Source organism: Gymnoscopelus braueri (genome assembly GCF_963280865.1).
Source record: "Gymnoscopelus braueri genome assembly, chromosome: 2".
Classification (NCBI taxonomy): Eukaryota; Metazoa; Chordata; class Actinopteri; order Myctophiformes; family Myctophidae; genus Gymnoscopelus; species Gymnoscopelus braueri.
The window spans coordinates 28,189,477-28,211,830 of record NC_137604.1 but is presented as its reverse complement, the minus strand read 5'-3'; the positions used below and the strand labels follow the sequence as shown (position 1 = coordinate 28,211,830).

At 38.9% G+C, this 22,354-nt stretch overlaps 2 protein-coding genes across 3 annotated transcripts; one reads left to right on the top strand and one right to left on the bottom strand.

The window, feature by feature from the left end:
• Positions 1-603: 603 nt before the first annotated feature.
• On the bottom strand, positions 604-10,419 carry glb1 (galactosidase, beta 1). The gene is made up of 16 exons (XM_080419489.1): positions 10,239-10,419; positions 9,437-9,606; positions 8,265-8,415; positions 7,632-7,692; positions 7,436-7,530; positions 6,670-6,850; positions 5,970-6,028; positions 5,760-5,881; positions 4,727-4,767; positions 4,480-4,592; positions 3,762-3,836; positions 3,500-3,589; positions 3,195-3,308; positions 2,825-2,956; positions 2,177-2,416; positions 604-1,405 (listed from the first exon to the last, which is right to left on the bottom strand). The coding sequence occupies exons 1-16, from the start codon at positions 10,308-10,310 to the stop codon at positions 1,154-1,156; spliced, it is 1,968 nt and encodes a 655-aa protein (XP_080275615.1). The 5' UTR covers positions 10,311-10,419; the 3' UTR covers positions 604-1,153.
• Positions 10,420-10,952: 533 nt separating this feature from the next.
• Positions 10,953-22,277, top strand: poll (polymerase (DNA directed), lambda). 2 transcript variants are annotated; one of them, XM_080446782.1, is made up of 9 exons: positions 10,953-10,996; positions 13,212-13,346; positions 14,598-14,895; positions 15,366-15,486; positions 16,131-16,463; positions 17,144-17,317; positions 17,643-17,771; positions 18,832-19,000; positions 21,410-22,277. In XM_080446782.1, the coding sequence occupies exons 2-9, from the start codon at positions 13,229-13,231 to the stop codon at positions 21,769-21,771; spliced, it is 1,704 nt and encodes a 567-aa protein (XP_080302908.1). In that variant the 5' UTR covers positions 10,953-10,996; positions 13,212-13,228; the 3' UTR covers positions 21,772-22,277. The 2 variants fall into 2 exon arrangements, with proteins under 2 accessions (XP_080302908.1, XP_080302909.1); XM_080446783.1 differs by lacking the exon at positions 10,953-10,996 and adding an exon at positions 12,269-12,883.
• The last annotated feature ends 77 nt before the right edge of the window (positions 22,278-22,354 follow it).

The following is a 22,354-nucleotide window of genomic DNA, read 5'->3' as shown; positions in this document are numbered from 1 at the left end:
GGAAAAATAGTAATAATAAATAATACATACAGTATTTGCCAGGTATTTGAAGGGGTACATGGGGTAATTGTCTTGAAATGGGCCTATAGTGGTGCACGCAAATTACTGGATATAGAAGGCAGGCTCTAGACTGGATCACAATGGATAATTTGAAGAAGAAAAAAAAAAAAAAAAAGAAAGAAAAAAAAACACTTTCCAGATCCATTGAGATGGTGACACATGGAGACATAAACTGGAACAGTGAGAATGCTAATGGACCTGTAGTCACTGTCATTGAAGATGGGAGTAATTAAGGCCAATTTGTAGACCCCTGGTCAAAGCACATTGAGTGTCTCTTTATTTATTTTATTCTCCTTATTATTATTGTTCAGGCCAAACACATTTGAAGCTTTACAATGTACTAAGGAAACATTCCTTTCAAATGTATCAGAGAACATTTCCTATGCTAAAAACTGGTTGTGTATCATCCACTGATAAAGGTTACACTTCTAGCCCTGCATTTGTCGATACTCAACACACTTCCAACAGGTTTCTTTTTGTAGATTTTGTATATGTAAAGACAGAGGTTCATATTATATGTGCAGTACAGACACAGGAGAAAGATTCAGTGAATAACCATTTAATTGAAGGGCTTGTGAAATAAGTCCCTACAGTACAGGATTTATCAAATCGGCAATTTTAATTACAATTGTATGGCATTAAAAACAAATATTTACATATTTAATAAAAAAAAGACCACAATCAAAGTAGTTACGTGTAAACAAATTCATGGCAATATATTAGCACTTCCAAAACAGAATAAGAGCAAAGTTTTAATATCATACAAAAATAAAGCATACTTTATCAAACAACACATTTCCCTGCTGCAATTTTCAGACAAAAATATATTCTTTGGCTTACAGCCTGTTCACATTGAGATTTCGGCACAGCTTGAAATGTGATTGTGAAATGTGAATGTGATTAGCACCCATCAGGGGATCGATTATACTGGAGGTAAATATTCTGTGACTACTTGAAAAAGGTATAAGAAAATTGAAAAATTGCTGGCACAGTTCGCAATTATTTTTTTATTTCATTGGCACTGAATGAGTTAAGTAGAGCCACCCATGATTATTTTAAGTGATTACAGTGAATATTGTATGAAATCGAGTTATCACAATAAATCACTTTTATCAAACTGCTCCCTCTGTTTGAAGTGACTGACTACAGTGGCATTCAGAATAGGAGTGCTGGTGAACTCCACCATGCACGGTCCTGTAGTACAGAGGACCCCTTCCAGCTCAAGGACTGTCACATTGTTGGGTGCAGCTGTGCTGAGGATGCTGGCAGGGACATAAAGAGTCACCTGAGGGCCTCGGCTGGGCCAGTAACGTCCCAAGTTGAAACCATTGATCCAAACCTGTCCCTGGAAAAAGGAAAAAAGGAAAAGAAAAGTCACTAAAGACAGAATAAGCACCTCTCATACTGGGGATATTGCTTTGTTTTGGTGAAATGGACCTAACCACAAAAAAGTACTGTGGTAGTGGGTTGTAGTTTGGTGCTCACTATTGGGGAGAGCCAAGCAGTGGTGCCCCCTGGCAGGCAGAATGTGTCTTACTTGTCTATGATAAATGGTCTGCATTTCAATGTGCATTACATTCACCCATAGAAGGGTATAGCCTGCTTAAGTAAGGAATTTCAATCTGAAGGGAAGGGAGACCTTTGCAGTTCTGTGGGGGAAATTCAGTATCAGCTTCACCCAGGTGATGGCTGCTGAGATGGTTATGAGTGCTCAGGGGGAGCAGTTAGGGGCTGAGTGTTTTGCTCAGGGACACTTCGACACATAGCCACTTAGCCAGGATTTTGTTTTAAGCCAATATTGGCATTTCAAGCTGTGCCGAAAGCTCAGTTTCCCAGCTATGGCAGCCGTAAATCCCTAAATGGTCTACATTAGATCTACTATATCTACATTACATTCCTGAGCTTAAGTAAAGACAACTGGATGAACACAAGAACACCACACAATTCAATGTTCACAATGTGAACCATATCCTACCTGATGGCTAAACACAATTTACAAAAATATAACCTGCGCCCTGCTGTAGGCTAGTGTGGGTCATTTGTTTGCCTCAGTAAATGGTTAATGTACAGTAATATGGTATTAAGTATTAGAACATATTTTATAAGAGACACATGCCTTCCTCCAGGATGGGAACTTGATATAGGTGTCCTGGGGCAGGTCTGGAATGCCGTCGGGAATGATGAAGCTGCCCCCGTAGAAGGTTGGAAGAGACTGGTTGGAAGGCTGAGGTGCATCTCTTGCTGAGGGCTCAGTTTCCCCAAGGAGCCCCTCACTGACAGCCTCATCAATACTGAGACTGTACATAGTCCAGCTAGTGAGCACATCAGGCCCCAGTGTCAGGTTGGACACTAAGCCCTGTGAGGCAAAGCAGGATAGTGTCACAAGAACAAATATATTAGTAACTGTAAATGTCTAAAATTGTTACAATTTAAGACATAGTATAAATGGGCCTCATACGGCCATGACTGCAGACACTTTATTTATTTGCACTATTTATTTATATGTATAGTTACACACACACTGAGTACAATAATTCACTGCCTGCCTAAAATGTTGCTACCAGCTGTATTGTTTGTGCATGTGTCAATAAAGCACCTTGAACCTAAACGTTTTTTACTTCACAATAAAGAAAATAAATTAAAAAATAAAACATTATTAAAACATAATAAGATGTTAGTGCCTCAGGTTTTTATACAGACAACTGTGATTGTCTATTGTACAGTACATTATGTATGGTAGCCTTGAAATATACATGAAAATAACCTTGAAGTCATTGATTTCCTTCCCATAGTTGATTCGGCCCATATTCTCCACCAGTATGTCAACATGACTTCCAGCTTTCCCGGTCACATTGATACTTAACACTTTGTTTCTTTCAAGTATCCCCATTGCCACCTTTGGAACAAAAGAGAAGAGTCATGAGTCTCATGATGGAACATTTGTGATTCATCCCTGAAATAATTTGACTGTTGGCCAGCACCGCCACCAAACATACCCCTTAGAAAATGTATTTTAACCATTAGGGAAGTACATTAATAACTGTGACTGAGCAGTAGTGCATAAAACTAACTAAATAAATCTGTGCATATATATTCTAACAAATCACAGAACGTTTGGATAGCAGAAGACTCACCCCATCCACGGACACGTATGCCCTATCATGGACACCATTCAGTGGAGAAGACAGAGGAGTTGGTTTAATGCAATTAACAGGTAGCTTGGTCCTGTAGAGCATAAACCCAAAGGCCTGCAGGTGAGAGGGAAAATATATCATAATATAAACTATAAACCTATACGATAAAATACGATCTGAATAACAGAATAAAACATATCCTATTTAATAATACCATGATGTTACCAACACTTACACTACCAAATCTGACAAAAAATGTAGTTAGTATTTCATAATCTAATACGAAAATCACAGCAGAGGGTTACCTGGTTCAATTCAGTGAAGGTCAGAGGGTACATGTTTGTAACAGGTCCGGAAAAGGACAGTATTTCTAAGGCATCTGTTAATGTCTGGAGCTGCAATGGCAAATGCAATTTATGTATTTCATTATACTACTGTATGTCTTTATATCATGTCATACCCTCCCCTTTCCAAGAAGTGAATTGCAATATAATATTTGAGGGTACCAAAGTTTAATTTCTGAACTTAGGGGACATTAGGGAGGCATAACTTCAAATAAACTCCAACCTTCTTCATTTTAACAACTCCGTATGCATACTTTGGAGAAGTAGGAGGCGGGGGTCCCTCTGGTATCTTCTTATACTGTTGAAGTAATATAAAATAGTTCTTCCAGGTTACTGTATGTCAGCTCAACAATAATTACTACATCAGTAGCAATATATCTCAAAAGGGGTATGAACAGATTTACACAAAATCTGTGGACAGGTTGGTTGTAGGTCAAGGATGAACTGATTCACTTTTCATATGGAAACATTTACAAAAAGGGGGTATGGCCTATCACACAAAGGAGCATATCCAGAACACTATAAAACCTTCAGTAAAGGTTAGGTTGGTCATGGGGCAAGCAAGAACTGATTAACTTTTCACACTGATTGGCCAAAATGTGTGGGCATGGCCCATCACAAAACCTCAGAATGGATTCATGTAACCACCAATTGGAGTCATCGGACTTGGCTGATAATTACATTAGTCTGCAATTTTCCCATAATAAATAAATAAATACAATACTCTAATATACAGCTTTCTATTTTAAACCATGATGAAATGTTATGAAAATGTATGTTTTCCTAAAAGGTGGTGTGCTACTGCAACATTTTCTGCAAAAGCTGCTTCTTTTGCAGAGGTCTGTCCTCTACTGGGAGCATTTTCTAGTTAATTCAAATTATTTTCTATTCCCTCTACTGCAACGGTAACGGATAACGTAAAATGACATCACTTTGCATACCATTTTGATCACATCTCGAATGGCAAAGTACTTCTCTGTGAGGTCTCCGGCTTCTGTAAGAGGGGCATCATAGTCATAGCTGGTAGGCTGAGGGGCATATGCCGTATTGGCACCTGAGAATAACAACAAACAAATAGACAGTGAAAATACTGCCTTGGTCATGATGATAGGTATACGACTGCCAAAAATGACTTTCTCAAATACAAAAGTGTCATCTTCTGAAACCAAGTTGTGAAATGGCACTTACCATTCCAGTATGCAAAATTTGTTCCTCCAATGAACATGTACCTGAGGGTAGATTGTTATATGATTAGCATATCATAATCATAAGAGAGTAGAAATGCCCATTACTTACAGAGCATAGAAACAAGAGATGAGCTTTTTGCATCAGGATTCTTTTTTTTGTTGTTTACACACAGTTACATCTATTTAGTTTCCCTTTCCATTAAACAGTTGGTAGGGAAGCAAATGTTGTATAACCTAAACATTGTGCCCTACATACCTAAATATCTCACATTATTTTTGTGGTATTTAAAAAAGAAATTTGAACAATCTTGGCAACCTGTACACCCTTTATGAAGCCCCATGTCAAAAACCTAGGCGTGCTCTTTGAAAAGCAATGTTTCCAACTTCGCTCCATTCACAAAATCAAGTCATTTCTCTCTGTCCAAGACCTTGAAGTAGTCATCCATGCCCTCATATCATCCCGTTTGGATTACTGCAATTCCCTATACACTGGGAATAGCCAGTCATTCATATCCTGCCCACAAATGGTCCAAAACACAGCGGCCAGGCTCCTAACTGGTACCAGGAAGAGGGACGATATTACCTATTACCCCTATCCTGGCCTCTCTCAACTGGCTGCCAGTACGGTGTAGAATCAATTGTAAGATTGCTGTATTTGTTTATAAAGCTCTAAATTGTCCCGAGAACGAAACTCAAGCTCAGGGGTGACCGTTCCTTTGCTGTCGCAGCCCCTAAACTGTGGAACAGCATTCCCCTCGCTATCTGCCCCCTCCGTTGAACCTTTTAAGTCCAAGCCCAAGATTCTCTTTTATTCACAAGCCTTTGATGGTTGAAGTTTGTTTTTCAATAATGGTTTATGTGTTTTTTATTACTATTTGTCCATTTGTGCCTCTGTACATTATGTCTCGCTTATATTGTTCTGTACAGCAATTTGGTTCAACGGGAGATGTTTTTAAATGTGTTTTTAATAATTGTGATTTGCTTTGCTTTGATTTAACAGTAGTGTGTCACTCTTAGAGACTCTTTCCACTCACATGTTAACATTTGCACCTAGAGCCAGGATTTCATTGAGAGACTTTGCCACTATGGTGGAGGATACCACAGAATGGTGTTCGCCCCAGTGATCTAGCCAACCAGTGTAGAATTCAGAGTTGACCTGTAATACAAGGACGCAAAATTGTCAAGGTCTGACTGAAGATGTAGTAATTGTGTCAACACAAGCGAAGACAATATGTGTTGCTTACCAAAGGCCCATGAGGTTCAACATGTCTCTGTGGCTCAAATGCAGCAGTAACGTTTCCCCCTTGTATGCACAAAAGACAGACTCAATGCACACAAAGACTAACAATGCAAACAAAAACTTGCATATGCCCTCATTCTGACTAATAATGTAGTGTGAGGCACCATGGTACACCAACCAAGACGTTGAACAAGTCATCTCACAAAACCTTGAAGACAATATAATGTGTTCCATGTTTCACTTTTCACATCTTCACTCTGCTTTTTGCTTCCTTTGCAAATCCAGCCATGCCAGAGGATTATTTAGTAAAATGTTCCACCCCTAACAATGAAGACAACTCTGCGTGACATACAATATTCTACTGCTCTGCGTGACAAAAACAAATGTCAACCTCTATTTTGGGCATTATATTGTCAAAAGTTGTCATACATGGTCAAATGTCACATTGTCAAATAGCAAAACAGATCTACAAAGTGAGCTCACAATGTTGGACATAAACTATTTTGTATTTTCCCTATTTGTCATAAGTAGAGACTTAGTGGTTAAGTGCAGAAGTGTAATCTTTACTGCATATTATAATGAATCAAGTAGAAGTGAGGGGGGGGGGGGGTTATCAGACTAAATGCTACAATTAAATACCTGAAATTATCTTTTTGTTTGTTTTTTAAAGAAAAGGAAAAAATAAATCTGCAACTCAGACTTACCTGGCCCAAAATCGACGGTAGCATAGAGACCTTGAATGGCACCACATTTGAGGTAGCTCAGCCCAGCCCCATCTGTAGTGAACAGCACCACCTCCTTCCCCAGGTGAGAGCGGAACAGACTGGCTAGGTGACGCATGTAATTGTAGTCACAAGCAAAGTAGCTGCCATATTCATTCTCCACCTTAAGTATCAGAGGCAGAAACATGGTGAGAGAGGAGTTGTTTCGTATTAAGCCTGATACTTCGTTGTACGGCAGTGTATGAATAAAGAATTGAAGGACCACTTCACCCATTTTCAACCTATCTTCATGTAATTGGTCCTCACTAATGCTCATTTCTCTCTATTCGGTCTGTGTCTCAGAGGATGGCTGTGGACAGTTCAGAAACCTGCGTACCAGTGACAGGTTTTTCGGTAAGCAGGTTTTGTCATTGCAAACAGGATTTTAAACTTTTAAATTTAATTTTGTATTAATGCAAGAACAATGGCTTCTATTTCAGCATGTTAACTAATAACTATCCAGTAAGAGAAAGTGTTTAGTTTCTATTATCTTGGAATCCCCATCAATGATGTCATTGGTAGGTAGGTTTCTGAACTGTCCATAGCTCACCAAAGAGACACAGAGAGTAAATGGAAACTGTGCCTTCTTATAATGAGCATAAGTGAGGACCAATTATATGAAGATGAGGTTGAAAATGGGTGATGTGCTCCTTTAAGGTACCATAATGACCCAGTTAGTGATAAGAAGAAAAGGGTACAGCGATGATACCTGTACGGTGATGATAGGCCCACCATTCTGATAGAGAAAAGGCTTAATCATGGGCAGTATCTTCCCCATCCACTTATCAACTGCAGCAATGTAATCTGTACAGCATGACAAGACATTTGTAAAAACATGACAGCACACACAAAGCCATATTTTGCATACCTTGCTGTTTATGATTTCACACTCATCCATTACACACCTGGGTCTGATGACCGCAGCACAATGTCTTTCTTGTTAAGTAGCCAGGCAGGTAGGCCACCCTAAAAGACAACAATATCCATACACACAGCATGTGTAAAACGTTTTTTTATATCAGCAAATTACTAGTTGTAAAATTCTCCACAGTTGAAAAAAACAGATGGTGATGTTTGCAGTTGAGGCATAGCCTCAGTGGTGGAAAGTAACTAAGTACATTTACTTAAGTACTGTACTTTTTGAGGTATTTGTACTTTACTTGAGTATTTCCAATTTCCAATACTTTTACTTCTACTCCACTACATCTCAGAGGCAAATATTGTACTTTTACTCCACTACAATTATTTGAAAACTTTAGTTACTAGTTACTTTGCAGATATCAATTATTACATTATAAAACATACCGTATCCACTTTAGCCCTATTTTATACCTAGGCTATTTGAAAATAGCCGATCTACAAGCTCACAACGTGTTGCATCGCGACGCGTTGTGAGCTTGTAGATCTGCTATTTTCAAACATTTTAGTACTTTTACTTTTGGTAAACATTTGAGTACTTTTCCCACCACTGCATAGCCTCAACACTTTATGTACTGTACACACTTAATTCCTTTAAGAATGCATATTAAGACTCTTACCATGTCCCACTCTCCACATATGTAGGGGCCAGGTCTAAGTATGACCAGTAAACCAATGTCTTGAGCCAGTTGAAGGAAGTACTCAACATCCCTGTCTCCACTGAAATTATACTGGCCTGGTGAAGGTTCATGGTAGTTCCAGGGAATGTACCTTCATGGAGAACAATGAGCAAATGTGGATGAAGAAACTTCACTTTGTTTAGTTGAATCGCTGCTTAAGGAATGTCATTGAAAATGAAATTCTTAACGTATTTGGCAACTTTGATATAAGATAAGATCTATGCTCTATGAATCAGCCCAAAACTTCCAGTCCAGACTCTTTTGTGGAATGAAAAGTCAGAGCAGTGCTCCAGCTTTTCTTTCCACGGATTAGTCCACCATTGGAAGTGTGGAATAATTGTTTTATTCACTGTTAGGTAAGCTATTACCGTCTTTCCAATCACGTGTACTAGACTGTCTCACTAGCATGTGACTTGAGAGTGTCATCCAACCTTTGTCTTATAATATGTTCTGATAATCTGAATTTTGTAGACTCAAGATGGCCCTTGTTGACCAGTACCACCTGACAATTATTGTTATGACGAGTACAGCTTGTGACTATGACGTAAGGTTCCTCCACCTCAATTATGGTCTAGTCTCTTACTTGGACAGAGAACTATACTTGACCATTTTTGTGTTTCATGTCTACTTCTCCCGTGATATAAGGCAATACTCTTCTATTTTACATATACTCAAGTCAAGTGTCTGACTCAACATCCTGACTGTATCGGAATGCCTCGACAGAAGCTTTTACAAGTAGTTTCATTTGTATTTTGCTTTGCTTGTTGGGCACCCCCCTCACTGTTTTCTTTGTTAGTTAGTTGTAACGTGAAGGCACACCTGTATTAGCCTCGCGTAGCCAGACAAGTGCCATTTTTTTTTGCACTCGCAGATTTGTCTGGTCCCAGGCTACACCTGTATACGCATTGTTCTAAATTAACAACATTGTCTATATCCTTGCATCAAGTGTAGCATGAAAGTGGCTGGAATAACATGGTAATATCATAGGTCTCTTCACTGAGAAAAGTACTGGGACAAGTTTGCACATATGACATCAATGAATATTGAACACAACTCAATTCAGTATCTGATAATAAGTATTCATTAAGCTAGCCAATATGAGGTAAACATACACTTGAATGGCATTAAGTCCAGCCATATACGTCTTGAGCAGCCGATCTTTCCAATAGGCTCTAAGGATCCTGTTGTAATGGATGCTTCCAGATATGTAGCGAAACTCTTCTCCATCTTTCCGAAAGCAGTCTTTATCGTAGTCCACACTAAATGAACGGTCTGCTCCAAGCTGATGGCCAACAGAGAAGTCAAAGCACAATTTAACAGTGTTTAGAAAGCCTTGTGTAACATTCGGTCTATGTTGACCCAATCTTGGTCTATTTTGCCCTAGAATGTATGTGATATTACATACATTTCATGTATTCCAAATACACACACATGAAATGTATGTAATATCACAGCCATTCTATGGCTAGCCCTAGAATGTCTGTGATCTTACTGTACATACATTTCATGTATTTCAAATACACACACATGAAATGTATGTAATATCACAGCCATTCTAGGGCTAGATCAGAACAGCATAAAAAAAAACAATATGGTTATAACCAAAAGGTTTATAAAGGTTCCACTTTTTATGACAAAAGCATCACCTGATGCATTAACAACGAGAATTTTTGCCATCAGATCCTGCCTGCCAACCTTCAAATGGAAGTCTAACAAACGTTCAGATAAATTGTCAGCTCGAATTCAAAACACAATTATGTTTACATAATAACACTACAAGACGAAATGCTAGTCTACAGAGATGATGATTGACCTTACCTTTGTTGCATTACATTAGGTAGGACTCGGATCTAGCAGCAATAGTGTCAATAAGGGATGATGATTAAAGGTATTTAAAAAAAAACATTCACTTACTGAGTTTCCAAGGAACAGTAGCGCTGTCCCAGCGAGAAATAAATACATTTCTTGCTTTGTCATCCTGAGCATCACGTACGGTCACTGTTTCTACTGTACAGTTTATTTCATAATGTCTCTGTACATCCAGACAGTCACTGTTTGCTCTGCTCTCTCACTGGGTGGGTCAGCGGTCTACTTGAACCAGGATGTTTGAAAATATAAAAATCACGTGTTGCGGAAGTAATCATGTGACAAAACCTTTTAACTAAACAATGGACAAAACGTGTATGACCAGGGTTGCCATGTCTGCTTATTATAAGCAACTTTAAGCTGCTTTTTCTATAAAGTTGCCTTCCACATTTAAACAAATAAAATAAAACAAATCCAGTGGTTCTCAAATATTTTCATGTCATGGACCCCCAAACTAATATGTATTTGTCTCTAACCCCCCATCTGAACATGTTTTGTGCCAAGGGGAGCTCCCGCACCAGATTTGTGTTGTTAAAAAGTTTAAAAAGATCTTCTACATTTTATTTCAAGATCTTGTGTTGTGAGCTTGTAGATCGGCTATTTTCAATTAGCCGATATATACAGTATAAACTTATTTTGGGCTTGTTTTCATAGACCTGGGCTGGTTGCTTATTTCTCTCGCAAAACCTGGCAACACTATGTGTGACCAATAGGTGGCAGTGTCTGCATATCATTACTTACCAAACGCCAAACAGAAAAGAAGAAGAAGAACGTCCAACTCTTGTGTTGTTGTGGTTCAAAACGGGGTGAGAGAAAAGATCACATTATTACAAAAAGTATTCGTGTACAACTTACTTACTTAGCCCGGTGACAAAGATTAAGACGAGACCAGATCAAGTTGAGACCGCGTCTACTGTTGTCCTAGTAACAGCAGATGTTGTCCACGGTGAAAGAACACGTAGCTGTCCTCGTCAATGCCTGTTGTTTTTTGTTTTCATATCACAATGTCAAAACATACCGATCTGATTCTTGTTTGGATGAAGAAACGTCAGACAGACGAACACTCACGTTGCGTTGGGCGCTGGCTCTCCGTTGGTTTTGTTGTTGTTGAGAAACAGGAAAACTCTTTCCTGTGTCAGTCTCTCTAACAATAGATTTAAACGTTTTATAAATGCTACTATTCGCCATTGGAGTCATTGTGTGTAAGGTACAATATCTATTCAGCCCATTTAAAGCGTGGAAATAAACGCATCAATGAATACATAAATAAATAAATAATTGTTTATCCCCTCGGGGATTCGAACCACTCCCAATGTCAGCATAAATTCACCAGACAGGTGCTTACACCAGTGAGCCATTCTTCTCACAACAATTGCGTACCGTTAACAACTCATAGAGTATACAACCAGCCATTAAAAAAACAAAACAGACATGGTCGCCAGATCAACTTGAGACCTCAAGTCACCACACTGATTTTATTTTACTGGTCTCTAACACACGGCTGTTTAGTACAGATTTGTTTCTCAAATATCTCACCATGATCATCTATTATTCATTATGTTATAGGCTACTTAGAAATAGTAAATATGACGCATGATAGGTTAGATAAACTGTTCGTTTATGATCAATGGTAGGCCTAATGATCAATGGTTATTTATATTGACCAGATCTGTAGAGGGCGCAGGTGAGTAATTTAATACTCACCTGCAATACATATTTTATTTTCTGCACAAAAAGTGTATTATACAGAGAAGGTGGTGTGCTGAGATGTAACCCACCGTGGAGAATAGTTTTTCAGCAACACAAAACAGCCTTTGTTTCGATGAGTAGCAAAATCGTTTTCTTTAGTTTTACTACAGTTGGAGACCTCGCACGGTAGTGGAATTTGCAGTCAATGGGAGGAGCACCGCTCCTAACGGAGACCAGAGCTCTAAATGGACATGCCTTGAAATGCCATTTTCTGTGCAGCGACTGCAACTGTATCTTAAACATACTATTTCCAGGTGATTAGATTACATAAACATTAGCTTCAATAATTTGTAGGACATTTAAAATTGACGGGTCAATAATCACGTCACTGTAATGTGGGGTTTCAGACACTTTTGGCCATATTTTCTCTATAATTGGTCATGTTATAAACAGTTTATCTAACCTATATCATGCGTCATATTTACTATTTCTAAGTAGCCTATAACATAATGAATAATAGATGATCATGGTGAGATATTTTAGAAACAAATCTGTAGTAAACAGCCGTGTTGGAGACCAGTAAAATAAAATCAGTGTGGTGACTGAGGTCTCAAGTTAATCTGTGACCATGTCTGTTTTGTTTTTTAATGGCTGGTTGTATACTCTATGATTTGTTTATGGTACCTATTTGTTGTGAAAAGAATGGCGCACCGGAGTAAGCGCCTCTCTGGTGTATTTATGCTGACATTGGGAAGAGTTCGAATCCCAGGAGGGAATGAACATTTATTTATATATTTATTAATTCATTGATGCGTTTATTTGCACGCTTTGAATGGGCTGAATAGTGATTGTACCTTACACATGTTGACTCCGACTCCAATGGCAAATAGTTGCATTTATAAAACGTGTAAATCTATTGTTAGAGAGACTGACACAGGAAGTGGTTGTCTTCCTTTTCCTCAACAACAACAACAAAACCAACGGAGAGCCGTCCACAACGCAACGTGAGTGTTCGTCTGTCTGGCGTTTCTTCACCCAAACAAGAATCAGATCGGTATGTTTTGACATTGTGATATGAAAAAAAAACGGCATTGACGAGGACAGCTACGTGTTTTTTTCACCGGGGACAACATCTGCTGTTACTAGGACGACAGTAGACGCGGTCTCAACTTGATCTGGTCTCCTTACAATTTGAAACAGGAACAGACTTTAATATCTATACCATAATCTGGCGTGATTAAATGTGCATGTTGTGTGTAGGTAAAGGTAGAGGTTAGATTAGATAGCTATCTGAGCTAGCTTTATTTTAAAACCTATGGGTTGATTTTGCAGGGCTTCCCTTTGACGAAATGGAGCCTCGTCATGGGATCATGAAAGCTTTCCCTAAGGTTAAGAGAGCCATGCCGTTAGAGAGGAAGGAGGCTCCCCCAGCGAAGAGGAAATCTGATGAAAGCCTTCATGTCGCAGGTTTGACACACTCACTCACTGAACGACTGACTGATTCACTGTGTGTGTGTGTGTGTGTGTGTGTGTGTGTGTGTGTGTGTGTGTGTGTGTGTGTGATAGAGGGTGGTGCAGAGTAGAATAGGGTAGAACTATAATGGCAGTGATTACTGATTACATAGATTTGTCATGTATAACATAGGTTATAACCACTTGAACACTAGCCGCAAGCAACTATCTGTAACTCGGGTGCAACACCCTCCTTGGGATAAGATGCCACCTGCAGTTCAACTGGCAAAGTGTGTGTGTGTGTGTGTGTGTGTGTGTGTGTGTGTGTGTGTGTGTGTGTGTGTGTGTGTGTGTGTGTGTGTGTGTGTGGTTGCAATGGTATAACATGTTAAAACATAGATATTGATGTAGCTGATAACGCTGATAAAAATAAGAACTAATAACACATCACAAACACAGCATTTATTTTCCCTGACCAAGAGGGTGATAACAAACCTGCCGTTTGCTGATTGTTCAGCTCCAGCAGACCAATCAGTGCACGCTAGTGCCACTGTTGAACTGTGACCTTGCTGCTTTGGGAACTCATCATTTTAAACATAGTGGGAACTTGACCGCCAAACACGGTTGCTGTTGATGCTGTTGAATGTCATGTTTTCAGCCAGCTTCTGTTCTGTTGTTAGACAATCCCAGTTAGTCTACTGTCTGAACACACTAGAAGAGGTTTAAAACTCTGAAAAGCCTCGACATTACATGTTTAATGACTGGCTCTAACATAATAGAGTTATAGTTACAGTTACACTCTCTCTGTCATAGAGGTGTACACTCTTGCCACCAAGCAAGGATTGGGCATCACAAACTACAGGATCACGTACAAATGCGCTTGTATCAATCAAAGTTTTTGGTCTAACTTATGTGAAGCAATTGGTAACAGTGTGTTTAAAAAGGTGCTATACATTTAAAGTTTTACGAACATTACCTTTTGAGGGCATGCCTTTACTTATTGACTATAATGTTTATTCAATTAAAGAGCTGATCAAATGCTATTTTCTTTTTATTGTCTTTGTGAAAAAATAAGGCTATGGGTATGTCGTAAACAAATTATCTCCTGCCTCCTGGCATTCATTTTTGCCTCAGTATCCACCAGCCTATCAGCTCAAGGCAAAGGTGAGGCCTGAGGAAGCCTGCCCGATGAATGCTAAGGTGCGACGTTGAATGCCTTGGTTTATATATAAACAACCCTTAACCCTTTCCTCTCTTTCATCACAGGGGATATTTTCAGCGGTGCGACAGTGTATATCCTCCCTGCTGGGATAGGTAATGCTAGATGCCAGATCTTCCAAAGACAAATCCACCAGAATGGAGGACAGACTGAAAGTTTGTTCTCTTCTAGTGTTACTCATGTAATTGTAGATGACAGTATGGACTGTGATAGGGCTCTCCGCCTTCTGAAGTGGGATAAGATGCCACCTGCAGTTCATCTGGTAAAGTGCACCTGGCTGAGTTCATGCATCACAGAGAAACAACTGCTTGATTTAGCTGACTACAGTCTAATCTCTCCAAATAGGTCAGTATGCCAAGATTTCTAACATGCTAATGCAACTGGTGGTGTTTAACTTTCTATTATTATTATTGTTTCCATCCCGTTAGACATAGAATGGGATAGCAGTAATGCTGTAAAAGTCATTCAACATTTTAACCACTTGAACACTTAACATCCCTACTCTGGGCTGAACATGCAAAAAATAGCCTATCTACAAGCTCACAACCCAATGCGTTGTGATGTTATAGACGGCTATTTTCGGCAAAGAAATTGTAATGAAAGTGTAGAGGGGAAACAATGGCAGGATTGGAAAGAGCCCTGGTGGACTCTGGTTAAATATATATGGTTTAAGTGGTTAATTTAGCAAGATGTGAACTGGCACATAACAAGTACTGGGTAAAATAATTGTGATTGTTATTGAGGAAAACCGGATGGGATTGGGATGATACTCTGCTATAATTTCAGTTTGTTAAACCTCATATCTGCCCCATTAGGGATTACTGTGAAACACACCAAGAAGATGGAAAAGAAGACGTGTCAAGTGTCTTTCCTGCTACACAGGACACAGTAGAGCCACTGTTGGATCAAGCAAAACCAGAGGACAGCACACAAATGGTATTTTAATATAATAGGAAAGGAGATTTTACTATATTCATATGGTATGTGGAAAGAAGAGTTTTTTTCCCCCTATCATGTCTATACTACAGCATATCAACTAATTCCCATCTCTGTCTGAATGCTAAGTTTGATGCAGTGTATTTGTATTATTTGGGACGACATGACATACTGTATCTGGTTATGCAATGACTGTTGTTCTCGTTGAACCCTGTATCGTATCAAGTGCGGTACAGATTATTATAGTACTCAGAGGCTAGTTTATTATACCAGCATCGGGATCTCCATACAGTATATGGGTTTAAAACATCATGTAACTACAATTGGTACAGCGGCACAAACACGCAGCTTGAATCATTAATTGATATCAGGGGAACCGATGCCTGTCTACACAGACATACAGACATTCGTGGATTTTCGGTTCTGCACAACCACCGGTTCAACCGAATTCCCACTCGGCACAATACATCCACGGGTCATTGGTGACACACACGCCAGGTTTGAATTTGATTGATCGGACCGTGCCTGAGTTATGTCACGGAAAGTTACACACGCGTACATACACAGACAGAGATTCTGTGAATTTATAGATAGATAAAGCATTTAAATGTAATTTGCTATATTGCTCCTCATTTGTGCATTAGGTCTCAGACAACAAAGAGGAGTTGAGAGAAGAAGACGGGGTCTCACAGGGGGACTTGATTGCACTGATGACTGGTGAGCACCCCAAAGAGGAGACCTCTGGGTCCAGTCACGATCCCAGTCCAAGCACTGGTCAACAGAAGCCGGTGTTGAACAAGTGGATCTGTTCCCAGTCCTCTGAGTCCAAAAACATTAACTACAACAAGAACATCACAGATAAATTGGAAGTACTGGCCAAAGCTTACACACACCAAGGGGACAAGTGGAGGGCGCTGGGCTACTCCAAAGCTGTCACTGCACTCAAGAGTTACCACAAGCCTATCACTTCATATCAGGTAACCTCATTTACTGAAGTTATCTCATGATTTGTTTTTGATGTCTACTTGTTACGTAATGCATTGTAGCACTTGTTTTCTTAGCACTCTAAACCCTGTTTAGTCTCTTACTAGGTTTAGAAACTAGAGTTTTTAAAAGGGAAACTACTCAATCAAAGAATTTAAATTTCTTTGGCAATTTAACCTGCCTTGTAATTTAACGTTACGTTAAGTCTCCCTGAAAATGAGAAAGTAAATGCTCTTGATCTGTGATGTCATCAAGTGTACAGCTTGGAAATATTTGATACACATTGAATAAATGCATGATTTTATGGACTGGATTTTACACACTAATGTGCCTGTCATATCTGAATATACAAGGTCTTAATACAGGTGGGCAATTTGGACAAAAGCAACTATCAATATGTTTGACCAAATACCTCTATATTGATTTATTTATTTATTTGACTATATTGAATTTTTTTGAAAGTATAAAATGAGAGAACACTTGACATACTAGTCTAGCATGCCTAACCCTAAACAAACAATATGTCGTACAGTAGTCAACCTTTTGCTTTAGTCGCTGGCCATGGGAGAGCTAGGATAATATGATGCCATAGTTTCTACAATCATACAATATATCATATGATTGTTGAAACGCCACATAATCCTTTAACAGCTACCTATTCCTTTTGTTGCAGGAGTCTTGTCAAATCCCAGGGATTGGGAAGAAAATGGCTGACAAAATAGACGAGATCATGGAGAGTGGTCATCTCCGTAAAATAGATCACATTGGGGAAGCTGTGCCCGTTCTAGAACTTTTCACAAATATCTGGGGTGCAGGAGCTAAGACCGCACAGAACTGGTATCGACAGGTAAGCCATCCATACAAACACAGATTATTTGTATGCATAGTCCACCATGGGCACCATTGGAGGTGCGACAGGCCTAAGGCCTAGCAGGAAGACCATCCCCCTGTATGGAATAATGACTTTTACTTATTATTTTTTAATAATACCATGAATTTTTATTATTGAAGTAAAAATCCTGATCTGACGTTCACTGACACATGTGACAAGTGGTTCCTTTACATTCTTGCATTAGATTTATGGGATTTCATAAGTCAGCATCTTGCATTTCTTTTACATGATTATTACACATCTGAAGTATTGAGAGGGAAGTTTCATTTGATTTTGTTAGGGATTTCGGACTTTAGAAGATATCTGCACAAAAGCTAACCCGACCAGTACTCAGAAGATTGGACTCAAGCATTATGATGACCTTCTACATCGGATGCCCAGGGAAGAAGCAGCCTCCATTGAGATTGTGGTAATGTATCTCTGTTTTCTGTTGTGGTGCTCACTGCTGATAGACAATGCCTGTGGAGTAATAAAAAATATTATTATAAATATAATATATCGAAAACTATTATTGGACACAGAAAAGCTGTGCTCAAACATTTATTTCCATTAGACTATGTCTGGCAATTGGACTATTCATAAGCGACAAAGATGTACCGTACTGCTGAAATGAATACCAAGGACCTCAACGGAAACAAGTCCGCAAGGACTTTTTTGGACAGACCTTTTAGACAAAAGTATTATAAATGTAACTGTGATGTTTTACATTCTTTTTGCCTAATACAATTTTCAATCAATCAATCATAGCAGTTATTGGGTTGGGCTCAATTGTTATATGACAAATGGATGAAAAGGCATTAAAAATATTATTCCAAAACTGAGTCAAGGATGTGCATCCCCAAAAGGCATTCATTATATTATTTTGAAACTGAATTTGTGTACATGTGTTTGGAAACGTGCGAAGCAATTAAGCTGGCGTGGCTTCTACTTGTAATTATCCTATTTTTTGGGGCAAAATCAATAGTAGTGCAGAGTACCAAACCTCACATGAACAAAGAAAAACGTTTCAGTACATGTATAGACCATCAAGCTTCTGATAATCATATTAATAGTACCACGTGCACACTTGCACGGTAGATAGGTGCACTGAAAAGTCATAGGATGCTTGAATGCTGCAGGTGGAAAGCTCATGTACAGACATGACAATGTATGAAATGCAAATAATATATAATTAACACATTCATGCTTACTAAACATGAATAACATTCTTATTTCAGACATTGTTTAGTCCTAAACCTGAAATCGGTAGCCTAAGAATGTTATCCATCTTGTTTTGTTTGTTTTATATAACAAAATTCTGAAACAGCATTGATGGCTTTCAGTGTTGGGAGCATGCATGCACAGACACATACTGTAGAGTGTAGATGATGTGATTTTGACCAATCTGACCTGTGACTTAAATGAGTTTGACACCTGGTCTATAATACTAAAGCATTTGTCTGATGTATTCTGTTCATTTGGATCTGTAGGTAAGGGATGCTGCCCTGACCATAGACCCAGGCCTGTTGGCCATGGCATGTGGTTCGTATCGCCGGGGGAAGGCGACATGTGGAGATGTCGATGTCCTCATCACTCACCCTGATGGCAAAACCCACAAGGGGATCTTCAGTAAACTGCTACATACTCTCCATCAGAGTGGTAAGCTATATTTTATTATCCGAAAACCAGAAAAGGTATGGAGGGCTCAGAAATCCAAATATGTGTCATGAAGGTCCTCTTTTGTAGAGAACACAAAGTTTCAACAAAAGGAAAATGATCAATTCATTTTAATTCAAGACCCGACATTGCAAGCAATTTTTGCGACAGTGGCAACGAAAACTCTGGAAGAAACGTCAGGCAGACCCAGGCTCTAGGGTGGGCGGCCATATGCCTCGACCACGTCGGGGGAGAAGAGAGAGGGAGAGAGACACAGAGTAAGAAACAGGGAGATATAAGTAGTAGCAATAACAATAATAACAAATATGATAGTGTAAGATAGTATATAATAATGTAATCAGTGTTGGGCAATTTACTTTGTTTTTTTTGTAATTAAAGTATTTATACATTTTTCAACAAATAAACATGACATAACAGACAAAGACCAACAACACAACAGTACAGATAAATTAAACAACATAAAATAAATAAAATATAACTAAAACAGGCAGTCATAACAAAGCTAAGCGGACAACACCCCCCTACACCCCTTTATTATCAGTTGTGATTATACATCAATTGCGATCTGTTTCAACATATGATCAATGCAGCAAACAGTGTTGGGCAATTTACTTAAAAAAAGTAACTAGTTACTAGTTAGTACTCTCAAAAAGTAACTAGTTACTTTACAGTGCATGTGCGTTCCCCTGTCATGAATGCACGTCTATATTCACCATGGATCTGTCAGGAAACCTGGTTTAAAAGGTTGCTTCACAGCTGTGCAACGAGGGGAGGGTGAAGTGACATACACGGCTAGTGTGAGAGTAGAAGTCGGATCATGAACCTTTAATCCTCTGAAGTTGTCGGCTCTTTTCACATAAAGAAACAAGTAACGCAGCCATTAAAATGTCAGTAACTATAACGCGTTACCGATCTGGGAAAAAGTAACTAGTTACGTTAGAAGTTACCACAAAAGGTAGTTGCGTTGTTACAGTAACGTGTTACTTTAAGACACGTTAATCCCAACACTGAATACAATATAGTATAACAATAATGTTAGAAAGTATATCCAATGCACTCTTTTGGCAAAACAGTTAAATGAGGAGATTGTGTGCACACATCTTGGACCCTATCTTGCCTTACCCCTTACCCCTAAACTTTTTAGGCCTTTTTTACTATTTTGAAAAACGTTTTAAAATAGTTCAAATAGCCAATCTACAAGCTCACAATGTGACGTGTTGATGTAGATCGTTTATTTGAACCATCTTAAAATGTTTTTCAAAATAGTAGAAAATGCCCAAGGCAAGATTGGGCCCATAGTACCTGTATTTATGCCAGGTGCTGGATAAGAAGGCAGGAATCTAAGAGAATTCAAAAATATCCACACACTGGGTTAAAGCTCCCAAACAAATGTATTTAAAGTGCAACAACATTTTGGCCATCTGTCTTCATCAGGCAAAATCACCAGAACGACATGGTTGAAATGTTGCACTTTAAATACATTTGTTTGGGAGGTTTAACCCAGAGTGTGGATATTTTAAATTAATTATTTGACAAAAGCCTTCATTAAAATGGCCATTTGGCAATTTTAATGGCCTGTTTTCACTCTACACTAAATATCTCTGCCCAAAATAGCCAATCACGTGTTGTGAACTTTAACTCTTTGACTGCGGACGACGCGATAACGCGTCAAGTGCTACTTTGTCCAGTTGGCCGTCGACGCGCTCGACGCGCTGGACGCGCGTTCATTGTTTAATCTCTGATTGCGCTATGCTGCTTAATATTCAATGTTATTCTCGAGTTCCACTTACTTCACGGACATCTGCATCCGGTTTCATGACCTGGATTCCGTTTCCGGTTTTTGATTCTTTTCCCCAGTCATTTTCGTCCAAAATAGGTAAATAAACGGTCTTTCACACGGTATGACGGACAAACGGACAGTTTCTCTTCTATAATCTATGGTCTGGGTGACGATCAGTCATCGCCGTCGTATATCACAACGTAATTTTCGCCGATCAAAACAATGGGGGGGACGTCACATCCGTTTTCATGTTTTTCCTTGTCTAATCTATGAAGAAGGGTGAGAGAGACCCAACGACATGATCAAAGCTGTCATGTGCTGCGCTCTAGTGGCGGATTTGTGCTGGGTCTTTACATTATGTGTCCTTAAATTATTTTCATGAGAAAAATTCAAAATATAAAAATAAAAAAACACGAAAATTGCTGGCACTGGGGGAGTACTTTATGAAAATACTCTGGCAGTCAAAGAGTTAAGATCGGCTATTTTTGCCAAATATTCACACCAGAACAGGGGCGCTAGGGTTCAAGTGGTTAAAATGAAATGTTATTTTAGAGTTTTCTCAATTTCAATTAAGCTAAAAACAAAAACACACTTTCAATGATTTTACACAGGATTTCTGACAGATGATCTGGTGAGTCATGAGGTGAAAGGAGAACAGAAGAAGTACATGGGTGTGTGCCGTTTGCCAGGACCTGACCGTCGCCATCGCAGGATTGACATTATCGTGGTGCCCTACAACGAGTTTGCCTGTTCGATCATGTATTTTACCGGTTCTGCACACTTCAACCGCTCTTTGAGGGCCCTAGCGAAGACAAAATCTATGAGCCTATCAGAGCACTCACTGAACAAGGATGTGATGCGTCAAGGTGGTCATAAGACGGATAAGGGCACTCCACTTCCTACATTAACAGAAAAGGATGTTTTTAGCCTTTTGGGCGTTCCATTCCGGGAACCTCATGAAAGGGACTGGTGATTTGACACTTGTAGTTTTTAGTTGTGCAAATGTCATGTCTATTTTATAGAAAAATTATGATGACGCTAAAACAGCAGTTTTTAAAGTTTGAGGTGTGACTTCTCATTGAGTTGTCAGAGCATTGTAGAGGATGTGTGGACAGACGTGAATGTGAAAGCAGGATAAACAGAAAGTCATAATACTGCTGATTTGCACAACAATGATCTATCTATAAACGTTAAATCCAGCATACTAACAATGAAACAAAATGTTATTTACTATTTAATAGTACTTCTTACTTTCGGTTTGTTTGCTTCTCCTCTCCTAATGCACATATGTGTGTGTATGTACGTATGACTGAAGGGAGTCTCACTGATTTTGAAAACCCCTGTGTAAGAACATCCATGTGTGCTCATAATAATTACTACACATGATTTTAGACTTTTATGATCCATTTTACTTGGAACAATAATATTGTTTGAAAAACGTTTTTTAACTGGGCATCATGAATGATAATAAACACTATATGCGTGTGACTGCCAATCTCTTAATTTCATCAATCCTATGCATAGATACAGAAAAAGTTTTTATTTTGTATGTATCA

What these genes read in the sequence shown, in the direction of transcription:
- poll (XM_080446782.1), top strand. Translation starts at nt 13,229, where the DNA reads ATGGAGCCTCGTCATGGGATCATGAAAGCTTTCCCTAAGGTTAAGAGA. An exon ending in TGAAAGCCTTCATGTCGCAG is followed by an intron (nt 13,347 to 14,597) that starts GTTTGACACACT and finishes CTTTCATCACAG; the next exon opens with GGGATATTTTCAGCGGTGCG. An exon ending in CAGCCTCCATTGAGATTGTG is followed by an intron (nt 17,772 to 18,831) that starts GTAATGTATCTC and finishes TTGGATCTGTAG; the next exon opens with GTAAGGGATGCTGCCCTGAC.
- glb1 (XM_080419489.1), bottom strand. Translation starts at nt 10,310, where the DNA reads ATGCTCAGGATGACAAAGCAAGAAATGTATTTATTTCTCGCTGGGACA. An exon ending in GAGTTGTTAAAATGAAGAAG is followed by an intron (nt 3,590 to 3,761) that starts GTTGGAGTTTAT and finishes TTGCCATTGCAG; the next exon opens with CTCCAGACATTAACAGATGC. An exon ending in AGTTCCCATCCTGGAGGAAG is followed by an intron (nt 1,406 to 2,176) that starts GCATGTGTCTCT and finishes TCCTTTTTCCAG; the next exon opens with GGACAGGTTTGGATCAATGG.